At 34.9% G+C, this 17,377-nt stretch overlaps 1 protein-coding gene across 1 annotated transcript in view; it reads left to right on the top strand.

Moving 5' to 3' along the window:
• Positions 1–11,213: 11,213 nt before the first annotated feature.
• The window catches only part of LOC127839583 (vacuolar protein sorting-associated protein 37B-like), a 10,773-nt gene continuing 4,609 nt past the window's right edge, over positions 11,214–17,377 (top strand). The window contains exons 1-2 of the mRNA XM_052367976.1: positions 11,214–11,417; positions 12,272–12,443. Coding sequence (XP_052223936.1) covers positions 11,253–11,417; positions 12,272–12,443 — 337 coding nt within the window. The 5' untranslated portion in view covers positions 11,214–11,252. The remainder of the gene's footprint in view (positions 11,418–12,271; positions 12,444–17,377) is intronic.

Genomic DNA, 17,377 nt, shown 5'->3' on the forward strand with positions numbered 1-17,377 from the left:
CGACTACAGGTGATAGCACGCGCTTGTAAAATACCATATAGAATAAATTACAGTGATGTTTGCATTGCATTTTAAATAATTTTAAATGCTTAATTTATTTGACAGAAAGTTACTACTAGGTTGTACTTTGGCCAATGAGTTCAAAGAAGAGCATGTGATGTACCGATACTCGCTAGTATTAACATGTAATTAACGCAATAAAAAAGCTAACTATGAATTCTTTGTTTGTTCGTTTCCGAAAGTTGTTGTCTTACACCTTCCATTAATCGTAAAACTTGCAATAGGGTGCATCACACTTTGAAGCGTTTATTATTTGTCACATCTATTTTACTGAGAATCGGTAATACCATTGCGGTAGATAATTGAACTTGTTAATTGGCACTACCCATGATAATTGTCATAACGCTTATGCTATCGGGCGAAACCAATGTTTAATACCGGTTTACAGGGTTATTTACCCAATAATGCAAATGTAATGGTCCGTTGCCCTCAGGCACGCACCTGCCACGTTTGATAATGTTAATCTGGTTGTAAAACCCCATGATCGAAGTGTTATTAGATATCGATAACAGGACCGACATATGGTAAAATAGCGCTGTAAAATATACTGTCCGAAAACTTAGAGATATTAATTATTGACGAAAACTCGTGTGTCCGAAAATTAAGAGTCACGAAAAATAATTATGTTTGCTAAAAAATGGGTGTCCGAAAACATAGAGTAATTACGGTACCATGTAACAAACCAACTCTACAAACAAATAAGATTTAAGCTCACAGCATCGCTGTCACATGCTTGGCACATGCGCTTCTCACCAAGGCGACCCGGGTTCCATTCCCGTTTTCAGACGAATATGATTTGGTTTTTGGTCATTGTACCAAACAGAGGGGGTTTCCTCCGAGTAGTCCCCTCCACCACAACACAAGAACACACACACACGCACGCACGCACGCACGCACGCACGCACGCACGCACGCACGCACACACACACACACACACACACACACGCACACACGCGCGCGCGCACACACACACACACTGAAAATCTTTCAGTACAACTGTATGGCTACCAATTGCTGTATTTCAAAATCATCAAAACTTTGGAGAGCCTAATTTAACTTAAATACGTACGTTTAAAACACGTCCTTTTTATTACATGGACGGTTGTTGACATGACAATCTAAATGGAGGGAAACGTTGTTTCAAGTGCCTTATCTTTCATTGAAAACATCGGTGTACCGGTTAGCTGGTATCTATTTTTTCTCCTCACCATCCTCCTATGTTTGGTGAAACGCTGGTGTAGATTCCAGGGTACGACCAAAGTGAACTGACATAACACTAACAAATCCTGAAAATATAAATACGTGTTTATTAATTAATAAGATATGTTTTCATTCAACAAACAAATGCACATTTAGTAAATATATTAATTTAACCTGACAAATGCAGTGATGCTGTTTATTGTACAATCTAATTAAATGCATACGATACGCACACAATCACATACACACAATCACAAGCGAAACATATATGATTTTCATAACAATATTCATTATTGCTACTTTTATTATTTTAATTTCTATAATTAATCACTTAATTTTGACTACCTACAGGGTAGTTTATCATACGTGTAAACGTACATTTGAGAGGCATGAAACATATCTATAATGAGATCAAATATAATGTGATTGCTTACATGGTTGTATAATTGTCTGACAACATTTTGCAATCAACCAAGTGTCTTTCATTCATTTATTTAATGCAAAAACCATACCTTAAGTGATTTAAACACAGGCTTGAACACAGTTTGTTCATTTACGATTTTGCAAGAAAATAATATCATAAAATAGATTTTTATATAGTATATTTGTTCTTACCTTATTTTCGGCATATATTCCGTAAGTGGTTCATTTTCGAACTCGAACGTTGATCAAACAAATGTGCAAACAAATATCTCATCCATAAATAAAAATCAGAATTTTCGCAGAAAATTATGACTTAATGAAAATGACGCTTCACCGATGACGTCGTATATGTCATTTTTTTAATGCTAGTTTTCTCATGGCGCGATTCATATGTTGATAGCTCCATATTAAACCATCGTTTGCCACTCAGTTAACTCTCAGATACGCATTCGTAGTGAAAATAAAACATTAGCGGGATATGCACCTGAACTTAAGTATTTGTGTGCACGACAAACAGTGATGGTTAGGACACTTTAAAATGTTTTTCAAAAGAACCGGTGTATTTGTTAAAGTAGGCGGTTTTCTTTTACTTATATATTTTGGAATGCGGATTAAGCTTCAACGGAGTGTACGGTAAGTGCATATAATTCTTCATACATGTATTTGGTACACTATTGTATAAATACTTAAGTTGCATACCCTCAAGGTCGTGCGAGAGCGGAGGAGGATGAACGACCTACAAGCGAGACACCGGATTACGACGTACATGATCGCCAACGGACGACGAGGGTTAGCGGTAGTTGCGGAAAAATGTGCAAGATCGAAAATGGGCTGAGTATTTACCGATCAAAAATGAGCTGTACCCCGATTCTAAGGATGCACCAACGTTAAGGGCAACCTCATGAGACGGAAGAGGTGCGAGACCAGGTTACTACCCACCGTGTACTGTACCTCCAAGATTCATCTGAGGATGAAGTCGACAGCGAAAGTCCAGGAAATGTCACGATAAAATGATCGGATGAGAGCAGCGCGCTAGAACCCATAGGCACTCAGGACAGATCAACTGCAAACGACAACAGAAAAGAGCGGATCAAGTGGCCAGCAAGCTCACAGAAGAAGGAATGGCATATGTATGAAGAAGAGGTAGACATATTGCTTGGGACGGCCCTTTCCGGGACGGTGGACCGAAAACTAGCAGTGATGGCAAAAAGCATACACAGCATGGGACTGTGCAGATTTGGTTCTTAAGAGAAAAGAGTGGCAAGGACAACGCCGGCACTTTATCGACGCCAGAATAAGATCAACCAACTCAGGGGGGACATACGGCGCAAAATAAATGGTATATACGCTTCAGAAGAAGAGAGATCACCATTGGCCGAGTTGATAAAGCATCTGCGCGAGCAGATAGCTTCTTTTAGAAGAGCAGAGAACAACAAGAAGAATCGAAAGGAGAGGTCAAGGAAGCAGTCCAACTTCACAGCTTACCCTTCCTGTTCACGAAGAAGCTCATTGGAGATAAGCTCCAGGACTCCAGTGGTCAGTGGTTCTAGTCCTGTTGAGGGTTATTTTTTTCCTTTTTTAAAATTGTATTCTTATTTTTCTTACTGGAGATTTTTAGTTCAAATGTTTAAATTTATCAATATAAAGCATTTAAATTATTACCCTTAATTTTCGGACAGTACATTTTACAGCGCTATTTAACCAATGGTTTCACACCTATGACAAATACTTTACACTCCAAAAATCGTAATGCACGCCTATCCTTATACAAACAATCGAAGGTGTTAGACATCGACTGACGAACAAACAAAGAATTCATAGGTTGCATATTTTGTTTATTTTATAGAAACTTTCTGTACAAGAATAAATCATGGGAAAATATTTCTAACAAAATGCAGATAAAGTAAGAACACACGAACCAGTACGTTAATCAAACATTGCCGACTTTGCAAAAATTTATATTAAGGCTATCAATTATGACACCCATTTGCTTACTATTTTTGGTAACTATTTTCGGTACCTGTTTTCGGTAGTATTTATTTGTTTCATGGTTCTTGCATAAATAGACTTCGATACAAATTTATTAAATAGAATTGGTTATGTATTATCGATAGTTATTTGTTACTATCATATTGAATGCATACTGTTTTCGTATATTTGTTCACTGTTTCGGGCGTACATTTTAAATACTGTTTTCGTATATGAAATCAAAGCGCTGAAGGCACTGAAGATGTTCGCTATTGCATAATTTAACACGCAATTCATTTTTCAAAATCAATCGCAAGTTTGAAATGAACACACGCCATTCAACTTTAAAAAGTGTGTGTCATAGCGCACGGGTCGAGTTTTGTGTGCACTTTTTAAAATCCTTATTATTTCATAGAAATAACGAAGACAAAATAAAAACAGCATGCTTTTTTAGAAGTTCTGAAAGCAAAGAAGGTATTATGAAAATGGTAATGAGAACTTAATATAAAGAAAATTTGCAGTCACCATCATATTAAAGGAATATTTTTTCTAATATCAAATGACTATCTCACCAAGAATATAAATTCATAATGAAAGTTCCGTGTACAAAACTTTTGATTTTTGACACCATATACAAATTCAAAATATACAATAATCTTCGTATCTTGTATATGGAGGAATAAAAGTATATAAACATTGCTGTTTATGCTTTACTTGTTACCCGAGCAGTTCACACGGTGTCAACAACGCTAACATAAACATAGGTATAGAGCACTAATGCGCTTTTAGGCGAAGCTGTTTCAGTTTTCATCTTAGTGACTTTAACATAACGCCAACAGACACGCATGAATATTTTCGAATATTTAATAAGCTGATTCGAGATACAACCTCTGAATTTTTGCTACATCACTGCGTATGTGCTCAATTCAAAGGATGTAGCACTGTTCAGTGTAAGGAATTCCGGACTACTCTCTGTATGCTCAAACGACACAAATTGTGGCCCTGTTACAATTACGCGTTACAATCCATCTCGCAGAATTTCAATTTCACCTCCAAGATGAGAAAACAATCATTAGCGAAATAGTATAGTGTCACGATAAGAGAAAATCGTTTAATTATCATACCACAATGTTTGCCGTACTTGGTCAGCACGTCTGGAAATCATTCCTTAATGCGTCGATAGGCTGCCATTATTAACAAGTTTGCTATTTTGAATTCAATTTTGTATCAAAAAGCATTGTTTTTAAATGTGGGATTTTCAATTCGCAATGAGATTTGTAATGACCCTCGTCATGCGAAAATGGGTCTTATTCCATATGCGCCCATCATATAAATAGCCCACTCAGCTTTCCCTCCTTCTGGTAAGGAGAAACATAACATATTGAGTGATTTTAAAGCGAACAGCGTCGCCTATGGCCTGACTGCGCAAGAGCACATGTTGGGTTTAACAAACGCTTGCCGAAACGCATAAGACCCATTTTCGCATGAAGGCGCTATTGACGTGTGATTTAAATGTGACGAAAGAAAACTGCGTTTAAATCAAATATAAACATACGATATATTTCGATAATGAAGATACTCATAACAAGGCATATGAGGACACATATGAAGTGCTCTCCCGTAGTATATTTTTTTTATTTACTCACACTAATGTGTGGTTTGACAATGCTAACACACATTTCATGCGGTGAATATGCAGCTTACAAGTGAAAAACACAACACAATAGTTTAACTTTTGTTTAATTGTATTCAATTATTTAGAAAAGTAAATTGCTAACTTTATTTCAAAGTCGGCGTATACGCCGACTACATTTTTAAAATTGTTATAAATATATTTAATATAATATATTTAGTTGTTTTCGGTTTTAGCGATTATAAAGCATTTTCGAGGTTGCCTATAGTATGCCTGAGTAATTGATGAACTCATATCCAACTGTCAATGTATTGAGAACTGTGAATATAAACAAGCTAAACCTTCTACTAAGCTTCTACTATTGCGTTGCTAGCACCCGTAAATACAAAAGATCGCCGCTATGTGTTGAGGACCAAGAACGCTTTCCAGAAATACCCGATGTAGTAGCTTCAACGAGGTTATGAAACAGGTCATTCGTATTATTATTATAAATTATTTGTTATTTTCGGGTTAAGCGATTATGATTTTTTTTAGTCTATCGTATCGCTGAAGTTATTGTTGAACTTATGTTCAACGTTTTATAAATTGAGAATATAAATAAGCGTCAACTTTTTCCCAAATCTCTCAATTTACGACCTGTACTACGTCATTGAGTTGTATGTGAGAGCGTAACCTATTGCGTTGTTATCGCCCGTAAACTTTCCTTTGTTTATCGACAGGCGCATCTATTAATAGCCTCATATCATGAATGCCAAAACACCCGCGAAAAAGAACCACGTGACCAAATAGGACGCTAAACGCAAATACCATGCGACTACGACTTTAATTATGTAAGAACGCTCCGCAATTCCTCTGAAGCCGGGGCCTTGTGATTGCTTTTACGTAAAGAATTGACCTCTAACTGAAGTAAGCAAAGGAAACGCAGCACCTAATTGACCCATTCCTTCTATGTGCGAAGGCAGATTGAATTTTACTAATGTATGGTTTGCCTATTATAACACACATTATAATGCGGTAAATATGCGACTAAAAGTAAAAAACACTATAATTAAACTTTTGTTTTTAATTAAGTTATTTAGAAACCAAAATTCCAAACCTTATTTCAAAACAGCAAGACTACATTTTTTAGAGAATATTCTTGTTATATTTAAATGTTTTTTAACAGTTTCAGCGATAATGAATCATTTTTATGTTGTCTATCGTATCTCTGTTATAATTGTTGAACTCGTGGTCAACGTGTTATTAATTGAGACCTGTGAATATAAACAAGCCTTATACTAGTGCGTAATTCTCACCCGGACTCCCCTTTGTTTATCGCCAGCCTCAGATTTATGAATGAGATGAGCGAAAATACTACGTCACGCAGACGCAGCAGAAAGTGGACTATTTTAATCATTCATAAACAATCTCCTCCGCGACACGTGCAATACGATCATTGTTTTTTTTATTCTTTTCTATAAAACACCATTCGAAACTATTGCATTTAACACGATATTAATATAATGTTTCCATTTGTGAATAAACATAATTGGAGAACTCAAACCTCTTGCATAAATTGACCTTTCGACAGCGAGAGTGAAGCCACGCCCACCGATTTCAAGGGGGGTCACTCCGCCGAAGTCCGTCATAAAAATGGCTACGCGAATCGGCCGCATAAGTGAACCAAAAAGGCCTCATGGTATACCAGAAAGGCCATACAATAGTTTTTATTATCATTGAATAGTGGTGCTGAATATAATTATCATATCTATTAAATAGTCAAAACTTTTTTATTAGTCTACTTAAAAGCCGTTAAATTTATCATCAAAGTCGGCAAAATTATCGCCAATTATCGCATACAGTATGAATTGTTCGTTAGTCACAATATTTTTCCTTGAGTATTAGATGTTTCAGCTTTTTAATTAAAAGCCGTTAATTTTTGCAACCGATGGCAACATCGCAAATGTGGCACAGGTAAGTAAATTTATTATAATAGAAGACGAAGAACGTTTTTATTGAAATCCGATATAACACATATCTACAATGCGTTTGGTCAAAATGATCCATGCGCATTGTTATAATCGTATAACAAAGTCAAAGTCGTCAAAAAAGTAACATACACAATATATTATTATATATTATTATTTCCTCGAAAACTATCTTCTGCAATGTTTAAAATATAAAAAGTTGAAAGAATTTTCATGTACAAAAAAACTCGCTAATCAGACCGGGTTTTCAAAGGGTCATTCACAGTTTGCGGCATCTGTTTTGATAACGGATTAGTAGAAAGCCCACATATGGTGTAAAATGACACTTATTGGCCCCTATTGATAATTACTTGCGCATTTGAAAATAGTTTCTTAACTTACATTAAATTTGGAAGACTTAAACCGAAAGAAATAAAAAATGTTTTATTCTATGTGATATTATTAAAAATAATAACTGATTGTCTTTATTATTACGATTTCATTAGCATTAAAAAAATCTAGCAAAGTTTATAATGTCTTATTTATTTGCCGACTGCATTAGAATGTCAAATTTATTTAACGTTGGCCACCTTTGAAAAATGGTTTTAAATGTTCCTTTCTAATTTGTCTATATAGAGGATAAACAAGTACAAAGTTATACTCTTTTTTATAATGTGTCCGTTGCAAAACTTACATTTTCTATTTTCGCGTAGTATCTTATTATAACGACTGTGTTTTGCTTTCGGGCGATCGCTTAATATGTTGAGATTAAGCTGTTCGTGTGGACGACCACAAAGACGAATCCAACGTTTGAATTTTTCAAGATTAGTACCCGGTTGAGGGAACGGAAAAAACGTACTTCCATCTTTTAACCGTTCTGGATACCTTGTGTCTGAATAACAAGTGCCATAACAGCACCTTTCAACCATTTTCTTTGTTTAAAACACAGAATTACGTATAAGCTTATGTGTCGGACAACGGCGAGTTTGACGGACAAAATGGCGGATAGTAACGGGCCTAATCTATGCTGTAATCTAATTGGTTAATAAGCCTGTCAATCAATCGGCTGTCGAAAGGTCAATTATACAACTCTTTCTTCGCGCGTAGTGTAAGCGGGAATTGGGCTAATCATACCCAGGCCGTATCGACCTGAATTTTACATCAAGCACATTAGACGGTCGCTAAAGCGACCATCTAAAAACTGAATGTGGATTATTTTTATTAAAATTAATTTTATAAAAAAGTTTTAACATGTTGAAATATCTTTAAACAACTATTCTTTTTTAAACCATGCATAGGAAAAGCGATGTTTTCGTGTTAATATTCAATGTTTTCATATAATAAAACACTGTTTTCGGCATTGTGTCACACCGGTCTTTACTGACAATAACGTAGTGACGTCACCATCTATTTATAGAATGCTGTTTTCGGTACATTTTACTGTTTTTTGTATTTAGTCATACCGATAAGGGAGACCACTGCGTAGGAGATTACCACCGTACATGACTAATATGCTTGTGACAATAAATTCATTCGTTACAAAATCGTGAGTTTGACATTTCGTAAAATAAATGAACTGAAAAACAATTACGGAAGTTTGGCTTACACCTCTGTCGTATTTGAACGTAACGCTGTGATTTTTTTTAAATAGAGGTTTGTTGAAGTTTTAGTGTTTTTATGATTTACAAAGATAAAACTTTATTTGTGTATTTCTAATACTGGAAAAGTGTGTTAAAACTGTAATCTGTATTTGTTTATTATGTTGTACTCCTATAAATATGAGGTCGATTTACATCGACGGGTTAGCTTACGTCTAATTATTTGGACTAATTATGTTGTTGAATTCATCATGTTCATAGTAAACAATTGGTCCATTTAAACGTACTCACAGAGCCTTTGATAAATTTTACTATGGTGGCTCTCAGCAACCCTTTGTGCTATAAATCTTAGAGTTGAATATAAAAATTAGTTGAAATACTTCAACCCTCAGCTTAATGTCTCAAAGCCAAGGGTTGTTGACAGTTGCCATGGAATGTCTATTTTTCCAAATGGGTAACATTTCATCACCAATGCAAGAACTAAGGAACCCTTAAACTGACAGGACTTTCCAATATTGACCTGTCTTAACCACAAACCCATGCAAAATAATTGCTGTTTTTATTTGTGTTTTCTTTCATACTCTTATCTGCAATACAAAACTGTCACAATGTTGCTGTCAGACTTAAAGTATAGCCATCGGCTAGGTCGCAGTACACCCAATATTTTGGGCATTGTGAATTGTAATGTAACCTAAGTCATAGACAATCTTTAATATTTACTCTTTTAAAAATTTCAACATAAGTTTGTTTCTTGAAACATTGTGTTTTTTTTTTTAAGTGCATCTAAATGATTGCGTCTGTAGGTTGCCATTCAGGTAAATTGAATGTTTTTATGTCCACCACCACTATAGTTGTGGACATATTGTTTTTGCCCTGTCTGTTGGTTTGTGTTTTTGCCCCAACTTTAACATTTGCAATAACTTTTGCAATATTGAAGATAGCACTTGATATTTGGCATGCATGTGTTTCTCATGGAGCTGCACATTTTGAGTGGTGAAAGGTCAAGGTCATCCTTTAAGGTCAAAGGTCAAATATATAGCTTCAAAGCTGCGCAAAAGGGGACATAGTGTTTCTGACAAACACATATCTTGTTTTAAAGTCTATTCATTACTTTCCTAAATTTGTCCCGAATGACATCTGTAAAGAGATGCAAACAGATAAGCTGTGGAGAACTTTCATAGTGTTTATGAAGGGTGCATATGGACTATCAGAGCAGTTACAGCAAATATTATCAATATATATATATATATCCCTTGAAAAATCTTTATACATTTTCTTTTTATCCCCCGCCATAGTCGAGGATATTGTTTTGGAGTTGTCCGTCTGTTCATCTTTCCGTCCGTCCGTTCGGCACTTTTGTGTCCGGAGCCATATCTTGGAAGTGCTTTAGCAGATTTCAATGAAACTTGGTATGAGTATATATATGGATAAGAGGATGATGCACGCCTAATGGCATTGTACACCATTGGATAATAAAGGAGTTATGGCCCTTTGTATCTTTGAAATAATGCTTTTTTGAGTGTCAAAATTCAGGGCCCTCAATCTATCAAATCCACCTGAAAAGTATACTTTTTTCCCCTTTTGGGGGAAAAAATTTCCCCTTTTTTTTTAATAGAAAGATGTGTCTCATGATTATTACATCTCAATTCTATTTCAATTTAATCTTTTCAAACATACTAAATTATGAAAAATGCAATGAATATAGTGCAAACATGTACAAATGAAATAATGACAGAGTAAATAAAAAATTCCCCCAAAAAGGGAAACGCCGCGAAAATTCCCCCTCCTAAGGGCTGCAGACCCCTTCCCCCAAAGTAGTGTGAGGGCCCTGTTTCAAATATAACACTTTTGTGTCCAGAAGCATATTGGCGTGGGGATATCAATTCAACGAATTTGCTTGTTATCTTACACATGCAATTTAAATTTCATGTGAAAATACCGTTAGACTGGAAAATTATTCAGGAGCTCTTATGTTGGATTGTACCGGCAAAGAAAATGTCAGTTTTTTTAAACCAACAAGATCTTGAAGAATTTAAACTTGTGCATGCTGTAGCCTACTTTATGGGGAGTTGACCATTGTGAGGAGTTTGAATTTTGTTACATATTTAGTCAATACTGGTATTTGTGAAATTGATGTTTTTCCACCATTTGGGAACGGAGCTGGACCCTTTAGATTGGAAAAAATCTTGTCTTGATGGCTTAAATTAAAAGATAAAGTTTTTATTTTGCTCACACATACTATCAAATTGAGACTAATATAATTGCAGAAGTTTACCTCTGACTTGGAGATAAACATTTTGTGATTGGTAATAAGGCCAAAGTCCTACTCGAAACAAATTAACACTGCAATTGCAAGAACATAATCTAAAAATAGACCTATTGAAGTTTTGTTTAAAACTATTTTCAGTTTGATGCTTTTTGGCCATGTATCAAGGCTATCTTCGCAGCAGTGATATTGATGCTGCCCCGCAGTATGTTCCTGATGAGCATGAGGCCCTGTCCTTGTTCCAGTACATGGACTGTCTCCAACTGCAAGAATATCTTGATAACCAAAACAAATTAGATGAGCACATTCGGGATTTGAATCAAGTGATTTACTTATATGTTGTTGTTGGATTTATTTGATGCATTATTATAAGGCGTATGGTACTATTATATAAGTTTTATAGACTTATCCTGGACCAGGGTTTTTTTTGGCCCGATTTTATAGCTGAAATTCGGCTATGTTCCCAATCCCAAAAAGTATACATTTTTCCCAAAATGTGGCAAAAAAATCCCAATTTAAAAAAAAAAAATTTTTTTTTTTTTTTTTTTTTTTAGAAAGAAGTGTCTTATGCGTTTATTATCTCAATTTTAATTCAATTACATCTAACAAAGTATTATATGATTTTGTTCTTTTAATTTGAATGATTATAAAGAGTTATGTATAACTTAGTATTTCCCTAATCAGTGGACTTTTCGTGTGGAAAAAAAAAGGCTAATGAATTTATTTTCCCAATTTCATGAAAATGCTGATAAAATTCCCAATTCCAAAGCCATGGGCTATCTTCCCAAAAAGTGGAAAAAAAACCCTGTGGACTGGGCAAAAATCTGGAAAAACTTATTTATCCCTAGGTACAGACAGTGCTGACACGTCATTTTATGTATTAATAGTTATTTCAGACAAATAATTTGTTTATATTGCATGTGATTTTTTACAAAAAGGTCGGCTTTCTTTTTACCCCCTCCCCTATTAGTGGGGTTTTACAAAATATTCAGGGATATGTCTTTTATATAGTTTTCACTCATAGATTGACACTTAAGAGAACAATATGACAATTAAAGGCCATTGAATTGAACTTAATGGTTAATACAAAATTATACATCATAAATAAATAAATACTTTTCCGCTGATGCACTCACCGACATTCATAATATTGTTGTATAATATTTTCACTATTCAGGTAAAAAAAATTGAGAAAGACAAGAAGATTATCATTGAAAAGAACAGAGCCTTGGCAGAGTTCAACATGACCTTGCAGAGACCATTTGCTGATTTAAAAACTGCAGTGGGACAGGCATATGAAGAGATGAACCAACTAAAAGAGTCCATAAGAAGTGATTTGGCAACACTGGGTAAGATTTGACAATGAAAAGTAATTCTGGTATATCTTTTTTTAGCTCACCTTTGAGTTTGCGATCGCCTTTTGTCCGTCGTCCGTTGTCCATTGTGCGACGTCAACATTTGCCTTGTTCACTCTCTAGAGGCCACATGTATTGTCCAATCTTCATGAAATTTGGTCAGAAGATTGGTTTCAATGATATCTTGGATGAGTTCGAAAATGGTTACGTTTGCTTGAAAAACATGGCTGCCAAGGGGTGGGGCATTTTTCCTTATATGGCTATAGTAAAATCTTGTTAACACTCTATAGAGTTCGAAAATGATGCCGGTTGGTTGAAAAACATGGCCGCCAGGGGGCGGGGCATTTTTCCTTATATGGCTTTAGTAAAACCTTGTTAACACTCTAGAGGCCACATTTATTTTCCGATCTTCCTGAAACTTGCTCAGAAGATTTGTCCCACTGATATCTTTGATGAGTTCAAAAATGGTAACCTTTGCTTGAAAAGCATGGCTGCCAAGGGGCGGGGCATTTTTCCTTATATGGTTATATATGGCTATAGTAAAATCTTGTTAACACTCTAGAGGCCACATTTATTGTCCAATCTTAATGAAACGTGGTCAGAAGATTCATCCCAATAATATCTTGGACGAGTTCGAAAATGATGCTGCTTGGTTGAAAAACATGGCCGCCAGGGGACGGGGCATTTTTCCTTATATAGCTATAGTAAAACCTTGTTAACACTCTAGAGGCCACATTTATTGTCCAATCTTGATGAAATTTAGTAAGAAGATTTTCTTAATGATATCTTGGATGAGTTCGAAAATGGTTACGTTTGCTTGAATAACATGGCTGCCAAGGTGCGGGGCATTTTTCCTTATATGGCTATATAAGGCTATAGTAAAATCTTGTTAACACTCTAGAGGCCACATTTATAGTCCGATCTTCATGAAACTTGGTCAGAAGATTCATCCCAATAATATCTTGGACGAGTTCAAAAATAATGTCGGTTGGTTGAAAAACATCGCCACCACAGGGGCGGGGCTATTTTCCTTATATGGCTATAGTAAAACCTTGTTAAAACTCTAGAGGTCACATTTATTTTCCGATCATCATGAAACTTGGTCAGAAGATTTGTCCCAATGATATCTTGGATGAGTTTGAAAATGGTTTTGGTTGCTTTAAAAACATGGCCACCAGGGGCGGGGCAATTTTCCTTATATGGCTATATATGGCTATAGTAAAACCTTGTTAACACTCTAGAGGCCACATTTATTGTCCAATCTTCATGAAATTTGGTCAGAAGATTGGTCTCAATGATATCTTGGATGAGTTTGAAAATAATTATGTTTGCTTGAAAAAAATGCCTTCCAAGGCACAGGTGGTTAGCGTGTGGCTGTGATATAAATTAGTGAAAACATCATTTTGAATGATAAATAATCATATTATAACGAAAAATTAAATTTTATGAAAAAAAACAAAATCACTATCAAATATATATATAACAAGGTATGCAACTCAAAATCACCCCAAAACGGGGTGCATCGCTTTGAACAGCTATATCTTCATCAATTGTGCAGTGATTTTCACGATCTTGGTCTTATTCAATGCAGAAATGAATTTCCTTTCTGGAAATGTATATGTCTTGCAATATTTTTACAAATGCTGGGTCAACCTTTAAGACATAACACGATACACAACTCGCATGACCCAGTTGACAATGATCATGCAGTCTTTAAGACAGAAATCTTCACGGAGTAAAGGGCATCTTCCCTACAAAGTTCATGTACCTCGATACCATAATTCAATAAAACGCATGAAAAAATATTATTACCGTTCTTGTCGTTACATTATGGATGAATAACTGTCTAGCGCCGTTTGAAACCTTTGTTTACATACATTTCAACTAACTGACATTTTAAACAAACGAGTGATTTCATTGGTCCAATGCGGAGGTGTGTCTTTACAACTGGAGATTTCATTCATAAAGACTGCATGATCATTGTCAACTGGGTCATGTGAGTTGTGTATCGTGTTATTTCTTAAAAGTTGACCCAGCATTTGTAAAAATATTGCAAGACATATACATTTCCAGAAAGGAAATTCATTTCTGCGTTGAATAAGACCAAGATCGTGAAAATCGCTGCACAATTGATGAAGATATGGCTGTTCAAAGCAATGCACCCCGTTATGGGGTGATTTTGAGTTGCATACCTTGTTATATATATATTTGATAGGGAATTTTTTTTTCCAGAAAAGATAATTTTTCGTTATAATATGATTATTTATCATTCAAAATGATGTTTTCACTAATTAATATCATAGCAACACGCTAACCACCTGTGTTCCAAGGGGCGGGGCATTTTTCCTTATATGGCTATAGTAAAATCTTGTTAACACTCTAGAGGCCACATTTACTGTCCGATCTTCATGAAACTTGGTCAGAAGATTCATCCCGATAATATCTTGGATGAGTTCAAAAATGATGCCGGTTGGTTGAAAAACATGGCTGCCAGGGGGGGGGGGGCATTTTTTCCGTATATGGCTATAGTAAAACCTTGTTAACACTCTAGAGGCCACATTTATTTTCCGATCTTGGAAACTTGGTCAGAAGATTTGTCCGAATAATATCTGTTATCTCAGGTGAGCAACTTTGGGCCTTTCAGGCCCTCTTGTTTGTAATTCCTATAGATTCATCCACCCTTTTATTCATTTCTGATAAAACTTAAGTTATTTATCCTTATATAGAAACTGCTATTTTTACAAAGATGTTTTTGGGGTTCAAAAATGTGATTTAATAATATTGTTTGGAAAAAAATAAATTTACGTAAAGATGAAGCAAAATTTTAAAAATATTCACTTTTAAACCATATGTTGGTGTTTATCAATATTAGTTTATTTATTTCAGAATTATAGCAAATATTTTTTTTCCTATGATAATGATGACTGAATAGATTGATAGGAAAGATATGAAAAATCAGGATTGTTTACCCCATCTTAGAAGAAGAATGTTGGTACGAAAGTTCCTGATATGTACATGTAAATTACTTTGACTTTTTTGTTGTCAAGAGGTTACATGTTTAATTTAAAGCCTCATGTGTGTTGATAACGTTTTCATTGTGTATACTATGTTAATTTAACTCTTGAAGTTGCCAAATATACAAGGAGAGGCTACTTCTGCAGGTTCTACATTAAACAAAAACAAGCCACAACAGAATACAGTCAAAACTGACCTTACGGTCACTTGAGAATAACTGTCAACTGCAGACAACAGTCAATCTGGATGCCCCCCCCCCCGACGAAAATTACTCTATATTACACTTGAGAATAATGGTCAATTGTCCATAACGGCAAACGGCCATTATATTTCACTCCAAAAGTCATGTTTGAACTGAAAACAACGGTCACGTGTCCGTCATTTCGAGTCGCGAAAATTTAAAACACAAACAAAACAGGTGCACGTAAAAATAATAATGTGTATTAGAAGCAAAGTTGGGCTGCAGTCATAACGACTAAGCATGAGGGCGTGACAGTCAATAGATCTGTATCGCTGATGTGTTAAAAACAACACTAAGCTGGCGAGTGTTGTTATAAGAAGGCGATAAAAAGATTAGTGATGGTCTGTTTAGGAAAAATATACATTGAATTGCAACTTATATAACAAACTTAATGTTTTAAACAAGATTTGTCGTCTTTTTCTATAATTAGAATGATACAGTTATACCGTACTTTCGATTTATGACAGCCAATCCGCTTTTATATTTGTTTGGACATGACGTCTGTGACACATGACAATCTTTACTTATCCCAATGAATGTTATATTAACTCTTGGATTTACAGAATGAACAAGATGCATGAGTAAACAACAATAATATCGTTGATTAAGTCATAGATTCAGTTGAAATATAGATGTGAAATTAAATCAAATTCTAAGACATTATTCTGTATTATTAATATTTAATAGAAATTATGTATGATATTATGCTTAGGCCTAGTAATCGGCAATGAGTCTTTGTTTTTCCACTGTGTGCGAATGACTGAATGGGATAACGATGTGGCAATACTACCATCTTACCAACCATCTGAAAAGTGGTGATCTGAGAATAGCGGTCACCCGTCGACAACTGTCACTTTGGCCATTTCCCTTGACTGACCGCTGTTCTCAGTTTGACTATATATGATTTCCTATGGCTGTACTGGTTTGTTTTTGTTCCAAAAATATTTATATTTTACTTGTAAAAATGATTTAAATATGAAGAATAATTTTAGAACTTTTAGCTTATTGATATTTTGCCAGCTGGTATTTCTTGTGTACCAAGAATGTTTTAGAAAATAAAATTATAATACTTAAGTTAACACATGTACTTTGATTATTGCCGTTAGGCGTTTTGACTAGTATTGTTTGTATCGCATTTTATCGATAATTGGCATATGCAAATATTCTTAATATAGCTATTTAAATATCATATTATTTTGAAAGCCTTCGTGTTGCTGTGGTAGTAAGTTAGCTTTTGCTCCTCAAGGTCCTATTAAAAGTTTAAACATTGGGAATGGCAAACTTTTTCATTTAATATTCTTTCTTGTTATTTTATTTATTTAAAACTGCTAAAAAAGTATTGTTGTGTTTGTACATTCACAGGCTTTTTCCGCTCCATTTTGGGAATACGCCACACTGGAATTTTAAGAATTTCGCGTCGTGAAAACTCCCATTTTGGGAAAAAATTATTCGCAAAATTGGCTCAATTGGGAAAAATTATTGCATGTAAATAGTGTTTCTTATATTTCAAAGAAGCCGTTAACTGGTAAATAACGACTATTTTGATAACTTATTATTAAAATTTTACAAAGTATTATGAACATGTGAGATAAGTGCAGGTTTTTTAATCTGAATTTGGGGAAAAAAATTGTGCGAAGCGCCGGATTTTGAGGAAAATAAGGAAAGTCTTAAA

This window comes from Dreissena polymorpha, chromosome 1 (genome assembly GCF_020536995.1).
Source record: "Dreissena polymorpha isolate Duluth1 chromosome 1, UMN_Dpol_1.0, whole genome shotgun sequence".
Taxonomy (NCBI): Eukaryota; Metazoa; Mollusca; class Bivalvia; order Myida; family Dreissenidae; genus Dreissena; species Dreissena polymorpha.